The sequence below is a fragment of the Lemur catta genome, chromosome 18 (assembly GCF_020740605.2).
Source record: "Lemur catta isolate mLemCat1 chromosome 18, mLemCat1.pri, whole genome shotgun sequence".
NCBI lineage: Eukaryota > Metazoa > Chordata > Mammalia > Primates > Lemuridae > Lemur > Lemur catta.
The window spans coordinates 32,640,837-32,659,825 of NC_059145.1; the positions used below are offsets into that span (position 1 = coordinate 32,640,837).

General features: G+C 36.2%; 1 protein-coding gene and 1 non-coding gene across 4 annotated transcripts in view; one reads left to right on the plus strand and one right to left on the minus strand.

The window, feature by feature from the left end:
- Positions 1-6,259, plus strand: part of DENND6A (DENN domain containing 6A) — a 54,999-nt gene extending 48,740 nt beyond the window's left edge. For all 3 annotated transcript variants that reach the window (XM_045530436.1, XM_045530438.1, XM_045530437.1), the window contains 5 exons: positions 1,108-1,161; positions 1,268-1,377; positions 1,924-2,026; positions 3,375-3,449; positions 3,912-6,259. In XM_045530436.1, coding sequence (XP_045386392.1) covers positions 1,108-1,161; positions 1,268-1,377; positions 1,924-2,026; positions 3,375-3,449; positions 3,912-4,043 — 474 coding nt within the window. In that variant the 3' untranslated portion in view covers positions 4,044-6,259. The remainder of the gene's footprint in view (positions 1-1,107; positions 1,162-1,267; positions 1,378-1,923; positions 2,027-3,374; positions 3,450-3,911) is intronic.
- An 881-nt stretch (positions 6,260-7,140) lies between these two features.
- LOC123623702 lies at positions 7,141-7,267 on the minus strand. Its single transcript, XR_006729989.1, has one exon. It is a non-coding gene; the product is annotated as a U6atac minor spliceosomal RNA (small nuclear RNA).
- Between the last annotated feature and the right edge of the window lie 11,722 nt (positions 7,268-18,989).

Consider the following 18,989-nt stretch of genomic DNA (forward strand, 5'->3'; position numbering starts at 1 on the left):
TGTTCTGTTTAAATCTGTTTGTTTAAATAAATAAACTTTACTGTAGTGCACAAGAGCATGGACTAATGTGAAGTTAGATTAGACTTGAATTTGAGTCCAAGCTGTGTTAACTTTGGTCAGGTTACTTAGCTTTTTATTTTTTATTTTTTTTTTGAGACAGAGTCTCGCTCTGTTGCCCGGGCTAGAGTGCAGTGGCATCATCACAGCTAACTGCAACCTCAGACTCCTGGACTTAAGTGATCCTCCTGCCTCAGCCTCCTGAGTAGCTGGGACTATAGGCAGAAACCACCATGCCTGGTTAATTTTTCTATTTTTTGTAGAGACAGGGTCTCACTCTTGCTCAGGTTGGTCTTAAACTCCTGGCCTCAAGCAGTCCTTCCGCCTCAGCCTCCCAAAGTGCTAGCATTACAGGCATGAGCCACCATGCCCAGCCTACTTAGCTTTGTGAAGCCTCAGTTTCCCATAAATACTTACTACATAGGAAGGTTGTAAGGATTAGAAGAGATTAGGCATGTAAAATGTTGAATACATATTCTGGCACATAGTTACTAAATGAGGTTAATTATTATCATTAAAAATATGTAGTTCCTTGTATTATCCAAGATTTAGTCAAATTTTTATTGAAAATCTGACTTCCCAATTCGATCTAAATTTAGCTATGCCTATTTAGGCGAGTGATGAAGTTTTTGCTGTCCATTGAAAGAGATTATGATGAAAAACATCCTTTTTTTTTTTAAAGACAGGTTCTCGCTGTGTTGCTCAGGCTGGAGTGCAGTGGCATGACCATAGCTCACTGCAACCTTAAACTCCTGGGCTCCAGTGATCCTCTCACCTCAGCCTCCTGAGCAGCTGGGACTACAGGTGTTCACCACCATGCCTGGCTAATTTTTGTGTTTTTTGTAGAGACGGGGTCTCACTGTGTTGCCCAGGCTGCTCTTGAACTCCTGGGCTCAAGTGATGCTCCTGCCTCGGCCTCCCAAAGTGCTGGATTACAGGTGTGAGCCACCACACCCAGCCCCATCTCTTTTCAAAAGGTCTGTTTAAATATTTTTGAAGGCACTCTGGGTAGAAATACCAAACTTTTATTAACTTTTTTTCTTTCTTTAGGAAAGATATGTGGCAAGTTTGATGCCTTTGCAGAAAAGTATTTCTCCATGGAAGGTATGAATATATTCAAATAAATTTCTATTTGAGTTCTTTAACCGTAATTAACTTCTGTGAATGTATCCATTTCTAATTTCCAAATGTAGTATGTCCTATTTTCTAGAGTCCACCTCCGTTAAGACAGTTTCTTCCAGAAGAATTTATGAAAACACTTGAGAAAACGGGACCTCAGCTAACCTCTAGAATAAAAGGCGATTGGATTGGACTTTACCGGTTAGTCTTTTTTTCTTCTTTTCACCCATCTGTAGTGCTTTATTTAAAAACAAATCAGGCTGGGCGTGGTGGCTCACGCCTGTAATCCTGGCACTCTGGGAGGTCGAGGCGGGAGGATCGCTTGAGGTCAGGAGTTTGAGACCAGCCTGAGCAAGAGCGAGACCCCATCTCTACTAAAAATAGAAAGAAATTATATGGACAGCTAAAAAAATATATATAGAAAAATTAGCCAGGCATGGTGGTGCATGCCTGTAGTCCCAGCTACTCGGGAGACTGAGGCAGAAGGATTGCTCGAGCCCAGGAGTTTGAGGTTGCTGTGAGCTAGGCTGATGCCATGGCACTCTAGCCTGGGCAACAGAGCGAGACTCTGTCTCAAAAAATAAAAATAAAAATAAAAACAAATCAAAACAAAAAACTGGATTTATACTTAGATTATTTTTTTAAATGCCATTTTGTGACATGGTTCTGAGCTGTAGATGGGAAAGGTATTGAGGAGAAGGAAATTAATCAGAATCAAACTTTGCTTTTTAAAATTTATTTTCATAGGCATTTCCTAAAGTCTCCAAATTTTGATGGCTGGTTTAAGGCCCGGCGGAAGGAAATGACCCAAAAGTTGGAGGCACTTCATCTGGAAGCTCTTTGTGAAGAGGTTAGAAAACTGCATGTTTGTGTGATAATTAACAGCTGTTGAAAATATAGTTATTCTTTTTTTTCTTTTTTCTTTTTCTCTTTAATTTTATTTACTCATAAAGGAAGAAAACCTAAGGATAGTTATTTTTAGAGGTTGAAGATTATACCCATATCCACTTATTTATAAATAGTAACTATTCTAGATCATATCCTATGTGCCAGGACTGTATAGGTGCTTTATATGGATCATCTCTTAATCTTTACAACAGTTCATTGAGGCAGGCACATTGTGAACTGCATTATGGGACCCCTGCAGCTTAGAAGTTAAAGGACTTGCCTCACATCACATCCCTGCTAAGTAGTGAAGCCAGCAGTGTGCTGGAGTTCACTTGTATTAGGTCTTAAGAACTGATTGTGTTGTGCATCTATCTCTTCCCAGCTCTGCCTTCAGGGACTTCAGGTTGGTATCTTGAAGTTGCCTATAGTAGGATTATTGCACCACAAAAATTGGCAAAACTACGAACCAGAGATCTTTTCTTGGGAACTGGTTGTTAAATATTTACCAACACAATACTGGATGGAATCAGGATTCAAATCCAAGCAGTCTGACTCCATATCTTTTCTAGTTTGACTTATTCACCTTTTCTAGTTAGTATTAGGAGTTTTTTATGTGTTTGGATTTATTTTTCATATTCTATAATTTATCACCAGCCTAGTTTAAATCAAACTACTTGTTGGTGAAAATATAAAAAATAGTCTCATTTTCATTGGTCTTTACCTTTAAATATTCAGGTGAGCTAGCCTCAATGTCAACTTTCTTATCATAAACTTTCAGTGACTGTGGCTTTGAGAAAAGGAATATGATGAAAGCAATTACAACATAAGCTCAGGAAGATGCAAAGTTTATATCCAGTGGACATTCGTGTTTGGTTATCTTGATTTGTTAGCTAATATTCCTTATAAATTACTTATCCACTACTTAGTGGGGGCGGAGGTTAGTATTACAGTTTGAGTTACAATCTTATTTTTCTTCCTTGATCTAAAAGGCTACTTCAGAAAGGAATTTTCTTACATTTAAAATTTTTTTTTCATTTTTAATTATTATGGGTACATAATAGCTGTATTTACATTTTGTGTTACTTCCAAATATTAGACCATTGTTTTGACTAACATCAAAAATTACCTAATTAACAGTTATTAGAATATCATGAGAATTGTTCTTGCACTATAATCCTGTGTCTGGGTTAAAGACCTTATTCTCCTTTTCCTTTCCTGTCCTTCTTTCATAGTATCCGTGCCTATTGAAATAGAGAAATTTGAATATTATTTTGAGTACTTGCTGATTTGGGATTTGCTTATCGTTCTAGGACTTACTTCTTTGGATCCAGAAACATACAGAAGTAGAAACAGTAGACCTTGTATTGAAGCTGAAAAATAAGCTGGTATGTAGCCAAAACAGCCGAAGAGTAAATTGACTTTTCTTGTGAAGGTCTTTTCCTCTCATTTGAGCTAACAATCCATGATGTATCACAGAAGTAACTTTTTGAATGAGAGGACTTGAGGTTGGTCAGTTGATAGTATTTAATACATTTCACTGAAAATACTTGATTACTCAAGCAGATCATAATGATGCCATTCCAAAGTTATTTACATGAAATCTAATGATCTCTACAAAAACATTGTCACTTACATTTCTAGGTATTCTTTATAAATGTACATAGAAACCTTTTATTGAGCTCAGCAATGTATTGCTTAAATGGATTGTTCTTTGGTTTTTTAGTTTCTGTATATTCTGGTCTAAGACTGAAAGTTTCCAAATAGTTAGATCTTTAAAACTGCTTATTTAAAGAATATACTATGTTAATACAGATTCCAATAAATACTACTAAATGTTCCTTATGTAGTTGCAGGCTGATCGAGAGTGTTTACCTGTGAAACCTGACACTGTGGAAAAGTTACGGACACATATAGATGCAATTATCTTAGCATTGCCAGAAGATCTGCAAGGCATACTACTCAAAACGGGCATGACATGATATTTGCCAGGACTTTCCCAGCCAGAAAGGATTGTGCACCATGAAGCATAATGGCATTTCAACCAGACGCACAAAGGCGGTCTCTCAGTGGCAGAAGAGTGGAAAATAGCCGTGAATGCTAGATACAGGGTGGAAAGACTGTATTGTATAAACAGACCTTTTTAGTGCATTATTTTTAAAAATGGATATATGTTGTGGTTCCACTTTAATACTGAAACACCGAAAGGCATTTCTATATTTTTAATCATGTTCTAAAGTGCTCTTATGAGAGACCTGTGGAGCCATCAGTATTAGTGATTCCATACTGCAGTGCAGGCATTGCAGATATTTTTTTAAATTGGTGCTGTTTTGCCCAATCATGTTAAAACTCAGGGGGATATAAAAATAACATTCACACTGGCTATCTTCTTAAGAAGGAAAAGACTGAACTGTCCAACTGTAGTTAGAAATAATTGATGCTTATGTAGTGCCTTCTGTTGTCCTACATGTTTCACAAAGTCCAGCTGCTAGTCTTAAAGCTTTTTATTAGCTTGATTATGATATGGAGTTTTATAAGGCATTCTTTCAAGTGATCATTGCTTAAAAATGCTTCTTGCTGTCCATCGTGTTTATTTGTAGGCATGGTGGGGTTTTTTCAGTTGTCATGTAGGTTTTCATTTCACTATTGTCTTTTTTTTTAAACGTGTATATTTAATATATACATAAGAGACACCCTAGGAATGAGTAGTTCTTGACATTTCAGTATTTTTCTTTACCATTTTGAAAATGTAATGTGTCAGTTTCTCCAAAGGCAAGAAGGCATCTAGTATTAATTATGGAAGAGTTTATTTCTCTTACTCTTTACTAATTGGGCCTGTTTAAATTAATTAGCTTGGGTGTTTTTCATAGACATTCTAATTATAACCTCATAATCAGCCATTTTTCAACTGAACTATTCTTATTTCAAAAGTATTCATAAATCTTATGTGATAGTTATTTGAGTGATTGTAAGGTTGATTCCCAGCACCGTGTGTTTGGTAGTGTTTTTTCCCCCAGATTAATGTTTCTCAGAACCCTTTCCTTATTGTTGTTTGACCTGGGAACTTTTGCCTGAATCACTGCTGTAGCTAGTTTTTTGTTGTTCTTGTTTTTGTTTGTTTCTGTTTTAAACTATACTACCTTGCCAAAAATAGAAGGATGTGATTTGGTAGATTAAGGTTGTTTGGTTTGTGTTTGAATAAGAGTGTCCTGCACACACCACTATTTAAAATAGGCACACGTGACATAGCACATATATGTTAATAGCTGTGTCTTAAATTACCGTCTAAATAACCAAATTTAGTTGTATGTATTTATAAAAGCAATGGCTTCAGAAGCTATCTCTTGTTCTTTATTGATATAACTCTCAAGGGCATTCCTGACCCAAGAAAGGCTCCTTGTGTTTGTAACTGGTCTGATACCCAAGTGTGCCCTTTTCTCATGGATACAGTCTCTTGAAGCTTACCTCAAAGTCATAGAGAGAATATGGCATTTGAAAGAAATCACTTGCCTTGGATCATATGAGTTATTTTGTGAAACAACAGTTGACCTTTCAGAAAAGGGCCAACTACTTTTATATGCTAAAGTATTTCATAATTTTCTGGGAAACCGTATTTAGGTATAAATGGTCATCTTATTATTTTTCAAAAAGGTATATTTTAATAATATTACAATTTATATACAGTTTGTGACCAGAATTTGAAAGTTGTGTCATATCAAGGATCTTTTAAATTATACCACTATAGGATGTATCATTTCAAGTTTATTTTGCACAGCTAAAGAAAGTAGCAAAAGATGCCAATTAGCATGATAACGGTGTCTTCATATTTACTTTATTTAACTGAAACCTAACACATGTTGAAAACCATTTCATACCTTATCTGGTTTATCTCCTAATTTCAAATTATGTACTTGTAAAAATAATGTAAAGTTGTATTGGGAACCTGAGAAAGACTGTCTGGTAACTTAATTCTTTTGTGTGATTTTCAGATGTTTTATATTTTTTTTTCTTGAGAAGATTTTGTTAATATCTAAACCCTGCCATTTAATGTTTTATCTCCACCAGCATCAGAAGGAATCACTGCTTTATGTGTGTTATGTAATGCCTAGTGCCTTCTATTTACAGTGAGAAAGAGGCTTTGTGAAGGCATTTATGGTCATTACCAAAAACTGAATTAAAGGCCTTGGATTTTAAAGCATTGGGTGGATATCTTGTATTATTTCTGAGTGGGGCTGGAATGCTTGAAAAAATGCATAGTTAATGAAATTATGCATTATGAGATTCTTCTTAATTTTCTGACAGTTTTTTATTTTTTTAAGAAATTCAAATGAAAACCTTTTATAAACTTCACTATAAACAGGTGAATAGTCCAGTTTAGTAATAGATCAGTTAAGTGATTTGATATCCTTCCTAGTAGTGCATTGATTTTATGAAATATTTTGATAAAAATATTTTAGCTTAATGTTAAGTATCATTCGATTCTCCTTCATTTGCTACCTTTTTTAATCTTAAATCTCAAACTACTTTTATTTCTTCCTCTTCCTTTTTAAAAGCTGCAAGTATATTATATTAGTCTTTAGAATTTATTTGTTAATGAAAAGAAAATATATTGGATGTTACTCCTTTTTGAAGTTACTGGATAATATCCTTTAAGATATAGCACAAAATATTTTAGTACATTTAAAAGAGATGCCATTAACTGGGTGAGGTGGCTCATGCCTATAATCCCAGCACTTTGGGAGGCCAAAGTGGGAAGATTGCTTAAGGCTAGGAGTTCGAGGCCAGCCTGGGCAACAGAGTGAGACCCTGTCTCTAAAAATATAAAAAATAAATTAAAGAGTTAACATTAATGTTTTTTGAATGGCTTAAACAACAGAATTATTTGCTAATAATTCTGGAAGCTAGAAATCCAAGATCAAGGTGTCAGCAGGGTAAGTTTCATTCTGAGGCCTCTCTCCTGGCTTGTTTTTTGATTTTTTATTTATTTTTTATTTTTTTTATTCTTATTTCAGCATATTGTGGGGGTACAAACATTTAGGTTACGTATATTGCCCTTGCCCCCCCCATCCCCCTGAGTCAGAAAAACTATGGTTAGATGCCACGAAGTAGGTGGCAATGCCTTAACCGTATGTGTGTTGTACAGGCCCGAGAGCCTCTTCCATCCTTGTCAAGGGGAGTGCTAACCTTCTCTCCTTTCATACAATACTCTCCTGGCTTGTTAATAGCTATCAGAGATGCCATTGAAATTGTCTTTTTGTTTTCATTTGCTTATAGCTTAATTCGTTTTTGTTTTGTTTTATTTTTTTGAGACAGAGTCTCACTGTGTTGCCCAGGCTAGAGTGCCGTGGCATCAGCCTAGCTCACAGCAACCTCAAACTCCTGGGCTTGAGCAATCCTGCTTCAGCCTCCCGAGTAGCTGGGACTACAGGCATGCGCCACCATGCTCGGCTAATTTTTTCTATATATATTTTTAGTTGTCCAGATAGTTTCTTTCTATTTTTAGTAGAGATGGGGTCTCACTCTTGCTCAGGCTGGTCTTGAATTCCTGACCTCAAGCTATCCTCCCACCTCAGCCTCCCAGAGTGCTAGGAATACAGGCGTGAGCCACTGAGCCCGGCCGAATTCGTTTGTTTTTATAACATATGGATTTTACTAACTTTATCCTTTTCCCCATAACTTGGGGAAAAAATTTTAAATACTTTCTAATATTCTCTAAAAGCAGAAGGCAAAAATTATGATTATGGATGAATGTCTTTTAAATAAAAAACATTAACTCATAATAATGACTAAGGTATAAATAACTTGATATCCCTTTATATATCCAAGACATACTACTTATATGCCATCTATAACTTGGTTAAATTGTAGTGTTTATTATTATTATATAAATAGAGATTAGCATTTGTTATAAAAATAAGGCTCCTAGATTTTTTTCCAATTATACTTCCCTGTTCATATGAAATAGATGAAACAATTTGATATAAGATACAGAATTATGATTCCTAAAATTTATTCTACATCTAACTAATTTTTTAATAAACAAGTTTTAACTCAGTGATTGGTTAGTGAAATAGGTTTATGATATTTATTTTGCAGTAAAACATTGCCCATCTCATGTACAGATGTTAAGTGAAAAAATGTGATAAAGGCGTTTTGCTATATCATATTCTTCAGTGTTACTTTTGGACTTCTGAATACCAGCCTTTCTCTGATACCCATTACTTGAATGCCATTCCATGCCTTTGTACAAATTAAGATTATTGTTGTGTAATAATCTTAGGTCTCATTCCATTTTAGTAGCTCCACCCCTAGGCTTGGGTTCTGTTTGTTTTTGCTTCCCCATTCTTGTCATCATTATACTATTTCTGTCTTAGCCATTAGAAAGCTCAACTTCGTGGATCCTTCATGTTTTTGCCTGTCCCTCACGTTTTTCCGTATCTGTCAATATGGATACATTACAGTATAAATTGCTCGTAGATTGATTGAAATGCTTTTGGAAAACAGTGTCTTTATATTCCGGAGTTATCATACTTCTTATTAAGTGAATGGATTTTTATACTTCAGTAAGAAACTGTTGAAATGATTGATTTTCATTTAATGAAATGGGTAAATATTTTTATAGTTAGAGGCTCTGGTGGTAGAACCCAACAGACTGTATTTTTTAAATATAGCTTTATTGAAGTATAATAGACATACAACAAACTGAATATATTTAAAGTGTACAATTTGATAAGTTTTGAATATACCCATAAAACCATTATCACAGCCAAGACTGTGAACATATTTGTCACCCCCCAAAATTTCCTTATGCCCTTTGGCACTCCTTCCTGCCTCCCCCAAGCAACCACTAATGTTTTCTTGTCACTGTAGATTACTTGGTATTTTCTAGAGTTTTATATTAGTGGAATTATACAATACATACTTTTTTTTTTCAGTCTAACTTCTTTCAATAAGCATAATGATTCTGGGATAGATTCATGTTACATATATCAATAGTTCATTTCCTTTTTACTGCTGAATAGTATTCTATTAGATGGATATACTACATTTTTTATCAATTCACCTGTTGATAGACATTTGGATTGTTTCTAGTTTTTGGCTATTACAGATAAAGCTGCTATGAACATTCATGCACAAGTCTTTGTAGGGACATATATATTTCTCTTGGGTAAATACTCTTGGGCAAATATGTAGGAGTGGCATAAGTGGGATGACTGGCTGATATGGTAAGTGAATGTTTAACTTTTTAAGAAACTGCCAAACTGTTTTCCAAAGTAATTGTATATACTATTTTGTAGTAGAGAGTGCAAGTTCCAGTTTCTCACATCCTAGCTAACATTTGATATATATAATGAGCTTTTATAATTTTAGCCATTTTAAAAGATTCATATTGGTATCTCATTACGATTTTAATTTACTTTTTCCTAATGATCTATGATGCTGAGCATCTTTTTATGTGCTTATTAACCATTTCTTTATCTACTTTGGTAAAGTGCTCAAATATTTCTTTGCTCCTTTTTTAAATTGGGTTGTTTAATTTCTTACAGCTGTGTTTTGAGAATGCTCTGTATGTTCTGGATACAAATTCTTTTTCAGGTACATGCATTGCAAAGATTTTCCACCCCCTCCCCCAACAAGTTTGTGACTTTAAAAAACATATATATATTTATTTATTTTTTGAGACAAGGTCTCCCTCTGTCACTCCCTGCTAGAGTGCAGTGGTGTCACCATAGCTCACTGCAACCTCAAACTCCTGGGCTCAAGGGATGCTCCTGCCTCAGCCTCCCTAGTAGCTGAGACTATCAGTGCATACCACCATGCCCAGCTAATTTGTTCTAATTTTGTTAGAGACGGGTCTCCCTGTTACCCAGGCTGGTCTCAAACTCCTGACCTCAAGTGATCCTCCCACCTCTGCCTTCCAGAGTGCTAGGATTACTGGCATGAGCCACTGCACCTGGCCTTAAAAATATTTTTTTTAGGAGTGTCTTTTGAAAAGCAGAAGTTTTTACTTTTGATGAAGTTCAATTTATCCATTTGTTCTTTTAAGTGTTGTGCTTTAACCCAAAGTCACAAAGATTTTCTCCTGTGTTTTCTTCTAGAAGTTTTATATTTCTAGGTTTTGCATTTAGCTTAATAAGCCATTTGGAATTAATTTTAGTATGTGTGTGAAATATGGTTCTACGGTGGGTTTTTTTGTTTTGTTTACTGCATAGGAATATCGAATTGTTTCAGCAACATTTCTTGAAAGGTTATTTTTTGCCAAAAATCAGTTGCATTGCCTGTGCACCTTTGTCAAAATTCAGTTATCCATATATATCTGGGTTTATTTTTATACTTCCTATTCTGTTCCACTGGTATATATGTCTATCTTTATGCCACTATCACACTGCTTGATTACTATAATTTTATTTTGAAATTAGATAGTGTTAGCCTTCCAACTGCGTTCTTTTTAAAGGTTGTTTTGCCTGCTTAAGTCCTTTACATTTCTATGTGAATTCTAGAATCAGCTTGTGGATTTCTACACAAATTCCTGTGGGATTTTGATTGAGATTGCATTGAATCTATCGATGAGTTTGAGGGGGAATTGACATTTTAATAATTTTAAGTCTTCTGAACAATAAACAAAGTATATCTTTCCATTTATTTATGTCTTTAATTTCTCTAAGCAATATTTTGTAGTTTTAGGGGCACAAGTCTTTCATATTTTCTGTCAGATTTATCCCTAAGCCTATCATATTTTTGATGTTGTAAATGATATTTTTAAAAATTTAATTTTTAATTTGCAGTTTTTCATTAAAAAATGCAGTTCAAAAATACTGGTACTGTATGTAAAATATAGTTGATTTTTGTGTACCAATCTTGTGTCCTACAATCTTGCTATACTCATTTATTAGTTCTATTAGATTTTTTTGAAGATTCCATCAGATTTTTTACATAGAAGATCATGCCATTTGTGAATAAATACTGTTTAACTTCTTTCCAATCTAGATGACTTTTATTTATTTTTCTAGCCTGATTGCATTAGCTAGAACCTGCAATGCAGTATTGCACAGCACTGGTAAGAGTAGACAGGCATCCCCTCCCTGTTTTGTTCCAAATCTTTAAAGGAAAGCATTCAGTTTTTCAGCATTAAGTATGATATTCGTTGCAGGTTTTTTTGTAAATATCCTTTACCAAGTTGATGAAGTCGCTTTCTATTTCTAGTTTGCTAAGAGTTTTTATCAGGAATGGGCTTTGGATTTTGTTAAATACTTTGTTTTTAACAAATGTATTCAATTGGTTAAGTGTATTTAACAATGTATTCAATTGGTTAAATGTAGTTAAAAAATGTATTCAATTGGTTAAATGTATTTATTTAATTTGTTAAATGTATTTAACAAATATATGTGTTAAAATACATTTAACATGTATATAACATATTTAACAAATTATACATATTTGACAAGTTTGTTAAATTCTGCTTCTATTGAGATGATCGTGTAGTTTTTTAGTTTGTGAGTATGATTTGTTAACATTAATTGTTTTTTTTTTGTTGTTGTTGTTGTTGTTTTTTGAGACAGAGTCTCGCTTTGTTGCCCAGGCTAGAGAGAGTGCCGTGGCGTCAGCCTAGCTCACAGCAACCTCAAACTCCTGGGCTCAAGTGATCCTCCTGCCTCAGCCTCCCGCGTAGCCGGGACTACAGGCACGCGCCACCATGCCCGGCTAATTTTTTCTATATATATTTTAGTTGGCCAGATAATTTCTTTCTATTTTTTTTTTTTTTTTTTTAGTAGAGACAGAGTCTCGCTCTTGCTCAGGCTGGTCTCGAACTCCTGACCTTGAGCGATCCACCCGCCTCGGCCTCCCAGAGTGCTAAGGATTACAGGCGTAAGCCACCGCGCCCGGCCTGACCCTGATTATTTTTATCTGTACAATAGAGATATTCTAATCCACCATTAACATCCTGTTTTATAACCTACATTAGCTACTTCTTTAGCATGCATATTCTTTTTTTTCCCCAAAATATTAAGGGAGTACAAATGTTTTTATTACATGGATACATTGTACATATAATGCTGAAGTCAGGGCTTTCAGTGTGCCTGCCACCAGGACAGTGTTTATTGTACCCAATAGGTAAGTTTTTATCCCTCACACCCCATCCAGCCTCACCCATTTATAGTTTCCAATGTCCTTTACATCTCTTTGTGCTTGTATGTACCCATTGTTTAGCTCCCACTTATTAGTGAGAACATAAGGTGTTTGTTTTTCCAATCCTGATATATTTCACTTAGGATAATGGTCTCCAGTTCCATCTAAGCTGCTGCAAATGACATTATTTCATTCCTTTTTATGGCTAAATATAATAGTATTCTATGGTGTGTGTGTGTGATAAAAATGATTTCTTTTCCTTTCGGTAGATACCCAGTAGTGGAACTGTTGGATTAAATGGTAGGTCTACTTGTAGTTCTTTCAGGAATCTCCATACTGTCTTCCATAGACTAGTTTACAGTCTCACCAACAGTGTATAAGTGTACCTTTCTCTCTGCATCCACATCACCATCTGTTGTTTTTTGACTTTTTTTTTTTTTGAGACAGAGTCTCACTCTGTTGCCCGGCCTAGAGTGCCCTGTCGTCAGCCTAACTCACAGCAACCTCAAACTCCTGGGCTCAAGCAATCCTACTGCCTTAGCCTCCCAAGTAGCTGGGACTACAAGCATGTGCCACCATACCCGGCTAATTTTTTCTATATATTTTTAGTTGTACAGCTGATTTCTTTCTATTTTTTTTTTTAGTAGAGACAGAGTCTTGCTCTTGCTCAGGCTGGTCTTGAACTCCTGAGCTCAAAGGATCCACCCACCTCGGCCTCCCAGAGTGCTAGGATTACAGGCTGAGCCACAGAGCCTGGCCTGTTTTTTGACTTTTTAATAATGGCCATTCTGACAGGGGTAAGATGGTGTCTCACTGTGGTTTTAATTTGCATTTCCCTGATGATTAGTGATGTTGAGCATTTTTTCATGTTTGTTGGCCATTTGTCTATCTTCTGTTTGTGTCTTTTATCCATTTTTTGATGGGGTTTGTTTTTTTTTCTTGCTGTTTTGAGTGCTTTGTAGATTCTGGATATTAGTCCTTTGTCAAATGTATAGTTTATGAATATTTTCTCCCATTTGGTAGGTTGCCTGTTTGTTGATTGTTTCCTTTGCTGTGCAGAAGCTTTTTAATTAATTCCCATTTATTTTTTTGCTGTTCTATATGCCTTTGGGGTCTCAGTCATAAATTCTTTGTCTAGGCTGATGTCTACAAGAGTTTTTCCTATGTTTTCTTCTAGAATTTTTATAGTCTCATGCCTTACATTGAAGTCTTTAATTCATCTTGAAATAATTTTTGTATATGGCAAGAGATATGGGTTCTATTTCATTCTTCTGCATATATGGCCATTCAATTTTCCCAGTACCAATTATTGTATAGGGTGTCCTTCCCCAGTGTATGTTTTTGTTTGCTTTGTTGAAGATCAGTTAGCCATAGCTATATGGTTTTATTTCTGGGTTCTCTATTCTGTTGCATTGGTCTCTGTCTCTCTATTTTTATACCAGTACCATACTATTTTGGTTACTATAGCCTTGTAGTATAATTCGAAGTCAGGTAATGTGATGCCTACAGATTTGTTCTTTTTGCTTAAGATTGCTTTGGGTATTTGGGCCCTTTTTTGGTTCCAAATGAAGCTGGATTATTTTTTCTAGATCTGTGAAATAAGACATTGGTATTTTGATGGGAATTGCATTGAATCTGTAAATTGCTTTGGGATGAATGGATATTTTAACAATGTTGATTCTACCAATTCATGAGCATGAGATGTTTTTCCATTCGTGTCATCTACAATTTCTTTCATCAGTGCTTCAGAGTTCTCATCATAGAGATCTTTCACCTCCTTGGTTAAGTCTATTCCTAAGTATTTTATTTTCCTTGTAGCTGTTGTAAATGGTATTAAGTCCTTGATTTGACTCTCAGCTTGACTGTTATTAGTATATAGAAATGCTACTGATTTGTGTACATTAATTTTGTAACCTGAGACTTTGCTGAATGTGTTTATCAACTCTAGGTGTCTTTTGGTGGAGTCTTTAGGGTTTTCTAGATACAGGAATGTATCATCACAAACAGGGATAGTTTAGCCTCCTCTTTCTGATTTGGATGCTCTTTCTCTTTCCTGATTGCTCTGGCTAGGACTTCCAATACTATGTTGAATAAAAGTGGTGACAGTGGGCATCCTTGTCTTTTCCCAGTTCTTAGGGTGAATACCTTCAACTTTTCCCCATCCAATATGATGTTGGCTGTGGGTTTGTCCTATATGGCTTTTATAATTTTGATACATGTTCCTTCTATGCCTAGTCTGTTAAGAGTTTTTATCATGAAAAGGTGCTGCTGGATTTTATCAAATGCTTTTTCTGCATCAATTGAGGTAATCATATGGTCTTTGTTTTTGCTTCTGTTTATGTGGTGAATCACATTTATTGATTTGCATATGTTGAACCATTCTTAGCATGCATAATCTTAAGTGGAAATCTGAAAAATCTATTTTGACATATATGAATTTTTCTTTGTTTGGTTTAGGGTTCAAAGGCTAGAGATAGAGAACAGAATTCTTTCCATTTATTTTGCCTAAGTAACTTAACTAAACAAAACATGGATTAAAATTTAGAAGTTATAGGGAGAAAGATCCATATAATTTGTTTTTTTTCTTTTTTTTTTAATTTTTAAAATAAATTTTAAATCACAGGCTCCACCCTGCCAGTTCCAAGAGTCTGGGTGGACCCTGGAGGCTCATCTTGATAAATCAGATCTGGACTCAGTTTGCAGGGTGCTGGGACCTCAGGCAGAAGTAAGCAGTAACTCCAGTCTTCAGGGCTTTAGAGGGGATCCATATAATTTGTCTTGAGAAATTTAAGAAGACCCTCAGAATCAGGTGAACATTATTTTAAGAAATTCTACTATATAACACTCAAAACTGTTCTCAACACAATATCCCTGAAAAAGAGGGGGGGGGAACCCTCAAAACTGACATAAAGGCTACTGAAAGGATACAAGAAGGTCTTTTGTCTAGCAAGCTTCCAAAATGCAGTTTAAGGTACACAACTGTTAAGCAACTCTACATGTATCTCCAGTGCAAAGGAGGGTGCTTCTGTTCTTCTCAAGGTAGATATAGTCTTAAATTCCATTTAAACTAAATTCTAGTAAATGTGTGGATCTCTCAGGTAATTGCATGGACTTGAAGTTATTAAAAAATTAAATAGTGTATTGTTTCACACCAAAAATTAATACACGTTTATATTAGAGTGCTTAAAGAGTTTGAAAGTCTGAATGGAGAGAACCAATTTTGTTTTCCTTTTGCATTTCTCTGGTGTTCTTTAAGTGTATATTTAATTGCACTTAAATTTAATTTCACCTTAAGAATACAAATGTTATTCCTGGAACATTTGGAAATTAAAAAAAAAAGAGTAAACCCATTGTTGGCTTTACTACTACAGTGACTTCACCTTATAGATCTACCTGAGTAAAGAAGTTTTGCTTTTGATTGCCTAGAGCCACTCCTCAGAAAGGACAGTCTCTGAAGGGTAGTTTTACCAAAGGGAGATTTACTCAGCAAGCCTTCAACTATACAAAACAGCTTACTCTCCTTGAAAGTTTGCAGGTTTTTCTTATTCAACCCCATTCTGTAGAAATGCACCAGTTGAAATAAATAACTACATAACTGAATAGGACAGCACTTTTAGGAAAATGGACTAATCTTTATCCTGGCAATGTGTCTAATTAATTTATCATTGTTGTGAATTTAAACAATTTTAGCAAAGCAAAAGCAAAATTGGAGTATTTGGGGTTAGTGGCTAGCAAAAGAAAGAAACAGAAGATTTAAAAATTTCATTTTTTAAAAAATTGTTTCTAGTTTTCTGTTACTAATAATGCTATAATGAACATTGGACATCTTAGAAGTACAGCCTAGCAAACTTGAGGGAAATTTTCCTTGCCATAAATTCCTAGAAGTAGAATTTTTGGATCAAAGAGCATGCACATTTAACAATTTGGTAAATCAGTTAAATAAGTTATTTTACATGCATACAAAGGAATTCAGCTGGTAAAAAGAATGAGTTAAATCTTTAAATACTGATATTTTTAAATGTCCACAATATATTAAATTGAAAAAGGAATTGCTTACCAGTATAAAATCCCATTAACATTTATATGGACAGTAGTATTTCAGAGAGGAAAATCTGGAAAAAACATATGTCAAACTAACAGTGGTTAATTCATTCGTCAAATTTGAAGATTATTTTTTAAATTACACAAGTACGGTAATGCATAAATAAATTCATCTTATAAATAGATACAAAAACACAGACTCCAATGTTCACAGCAGCTTTATTCATAATAGCCCAAAACTTTAAATAACCCAAAGTCCATCAATTGGTGAATGGATAAACAAACTGTAGTATACAATGGAATATTAATATTAATAGTACTTGTTAATAAAAAAGAACTTGAGATACACTCAGTAACATGGATAAATCTCAAGATCATTATGCTAGGAGAAAGAAGCCAGACATGCTGTATGATTCTATGTCTATGAAATTTTGGAAAAGGCAAAAATATAGTGACAGGAGATCAGTGACTGGCTAGGGGCTGGAGGTTAGGGGAGAAGATGACGACAAAGGAGCATAAGGGAACTTTTGGGGGTAACAGGAATGTTTGCCATCATGATTATGATGGTAGTGACATTACTGTATACATTTGTTAAAAATTCGTGAAATTGTATGCTTAAAATTGGTGATTTTTATTGCCGTAAATTATATCTCAATAAAGTGGACTTTAAAAAGTACAGACAAGCTCTCCTTAGACTACCACTCCCAAACTAGGTTCCCTCACTCCCTGTGAAGGCTCCCTCCTCGCTCCACACAGTTACCACCAACTACCAAACTACCATTGCTGCAAGTGAATTCTACTTGATTTTTTTTATTTTTATTTTTGAGAGGTGTCTCATTCTGTTGTCCAGGGAGGGGAGGGAGTGCAGTGGCAGGAGCATAGCTCACTGCAGCCTTGGACTCCTGGTCTCAAGCCATGGTCCCACCTCAGACTCCTGAGTAGCTGGGACTACAGGCACTTGGCTACCACACCTAGCTAATTTTAAAGTTATTTTTATGGAGACCTGTGGCGGGAGTCGAGGGTTGTCGGTGGGGGCATCTCATTATTTTGCCCAGTCTGGTCTCAAACTCCTGAACTCAGGCGATTCTCCAGCCCCAGCCTCTCAAAGTGCTGGGCTGGGCCCCGCCTACTTCAAGTGCTTGTGCTGCACTTAAACACACACACGCACACCCAGGGGTAAAATCTCTCTCTCTCTCTCTCTCCCTATATATATATATATATATATATATATATATATATATATATATATATATATATATATATTTTAAAAGAGTCTCACTTTGTTGCCCCACCTAGAGTGCAGTGGCATCATGATAGCTCACTGCAACCTTTAACTCCTGGGCTCAAGCGCTCCTCCTGCCTCAGCCTCCCACGCAGCTGCGACTACAGGCACACACCACCACGCTGGGCCGAGTTTTCTATTTTTAGTGGAGACGGAGTCTCACTCTTGCTCAGGCTAGTCTGGAACTCCCGAGCTCAAGCAATTCTCCCGCCTCGGCCTCCCAGAGTGCTAGGATTACAGGCATGAGCCACCCCTGCGCGGCCAGTAATCTATATTTTTATATTACTTTACAGTACGTACTATTTGGTGCTTTTCCAGTTTTCTTTAGAATATATAGTTCTATATCATTCTAACTCCTTATAGTATTCCATAGTATGGATATACCATAGTTTACTCAATCATCCCCCTATCACTCAACCATATTTATTTTTGCTGCGTGCCAAGTTCAAGGAATACAATGGAATATAAAACGAACTAGTTTTCTGCTTTCCTAGTGTTTTCAGACAAATCTGGAAGGGGAAGCGGGTTGTCAAATATAGTAACATTAAATGTGAAGTTGTAACTACGAAGGGAGGTTATGATGCTTTGAGGCTAAGTATAGGGAGATTTATCTAGTCATCAGGTCAAGTAAGTATTTTCCAAGGCATCTGAGAGGTGGGTGAACATGGTTTAACTAGAGTAAGGGTGGGGGATGCGGTAGCTACTAATCCTAAACTACAGCAACAGTGTGGCAGAAGAAATACGCAGAAGGTGGCGAAAATTATGAGGGCCCTACTTTTCGATACTTTTTTTTTTTAAAATACCTTATTTTGTAAACAGTAAAGCAAGATCATAAATATTTTTAAAGTGAGGCTTTCCACTTCCTCGACGTAAGGAATATATCTTTCAAGCTTCTTCTAGGAGAGAAAAAGTGCAAGAAATGCAAGACTACCTCGTTGATTTCTATTAACAAAGCAAGAGCCAGTGAAAGTGTCTTGTAGCTCTCCTGTCTTCACACATTATTAGGGATCTTCAGCTTGACCTGGCCTAGGGGTCTAAGTGTCTTAGGCCTAGCTCCTTAACAGGTTGCCACAACTTCTCCGACCACACGTTGTCTTTTAACCACTTTTGTCCACAGAGGGCAGGGCGGGTCGTCACTTCTGCACTGCGGCAAGCGTCTGGTCCCGCCCGTGAGAAGCGGTAAGGTCACGGGACCAGGGAATCCCCACCGCGCACAGCGTTAACAGGCAGGCCAGGTTCACCGTCCTACCCCATAATGCACAGCTCGACTTCCCGGAAGCAAAGACTACAGCCTCTAGGAGGAATCCATCTGGGCGGAAGCGTCTCCCTTTGAGTCTGATTGGAAGTGACGAAGCGAGGTATTGTGGGATTTTGTCGGTCTCCCAGTGCGCATGTGCCAACGCCCCGAGGTGGTGGCGACGACAGAAACACGTCAGCAAAACTGGCCAATCCGCTGCGTGCGCAGGCGCTGTGGCCC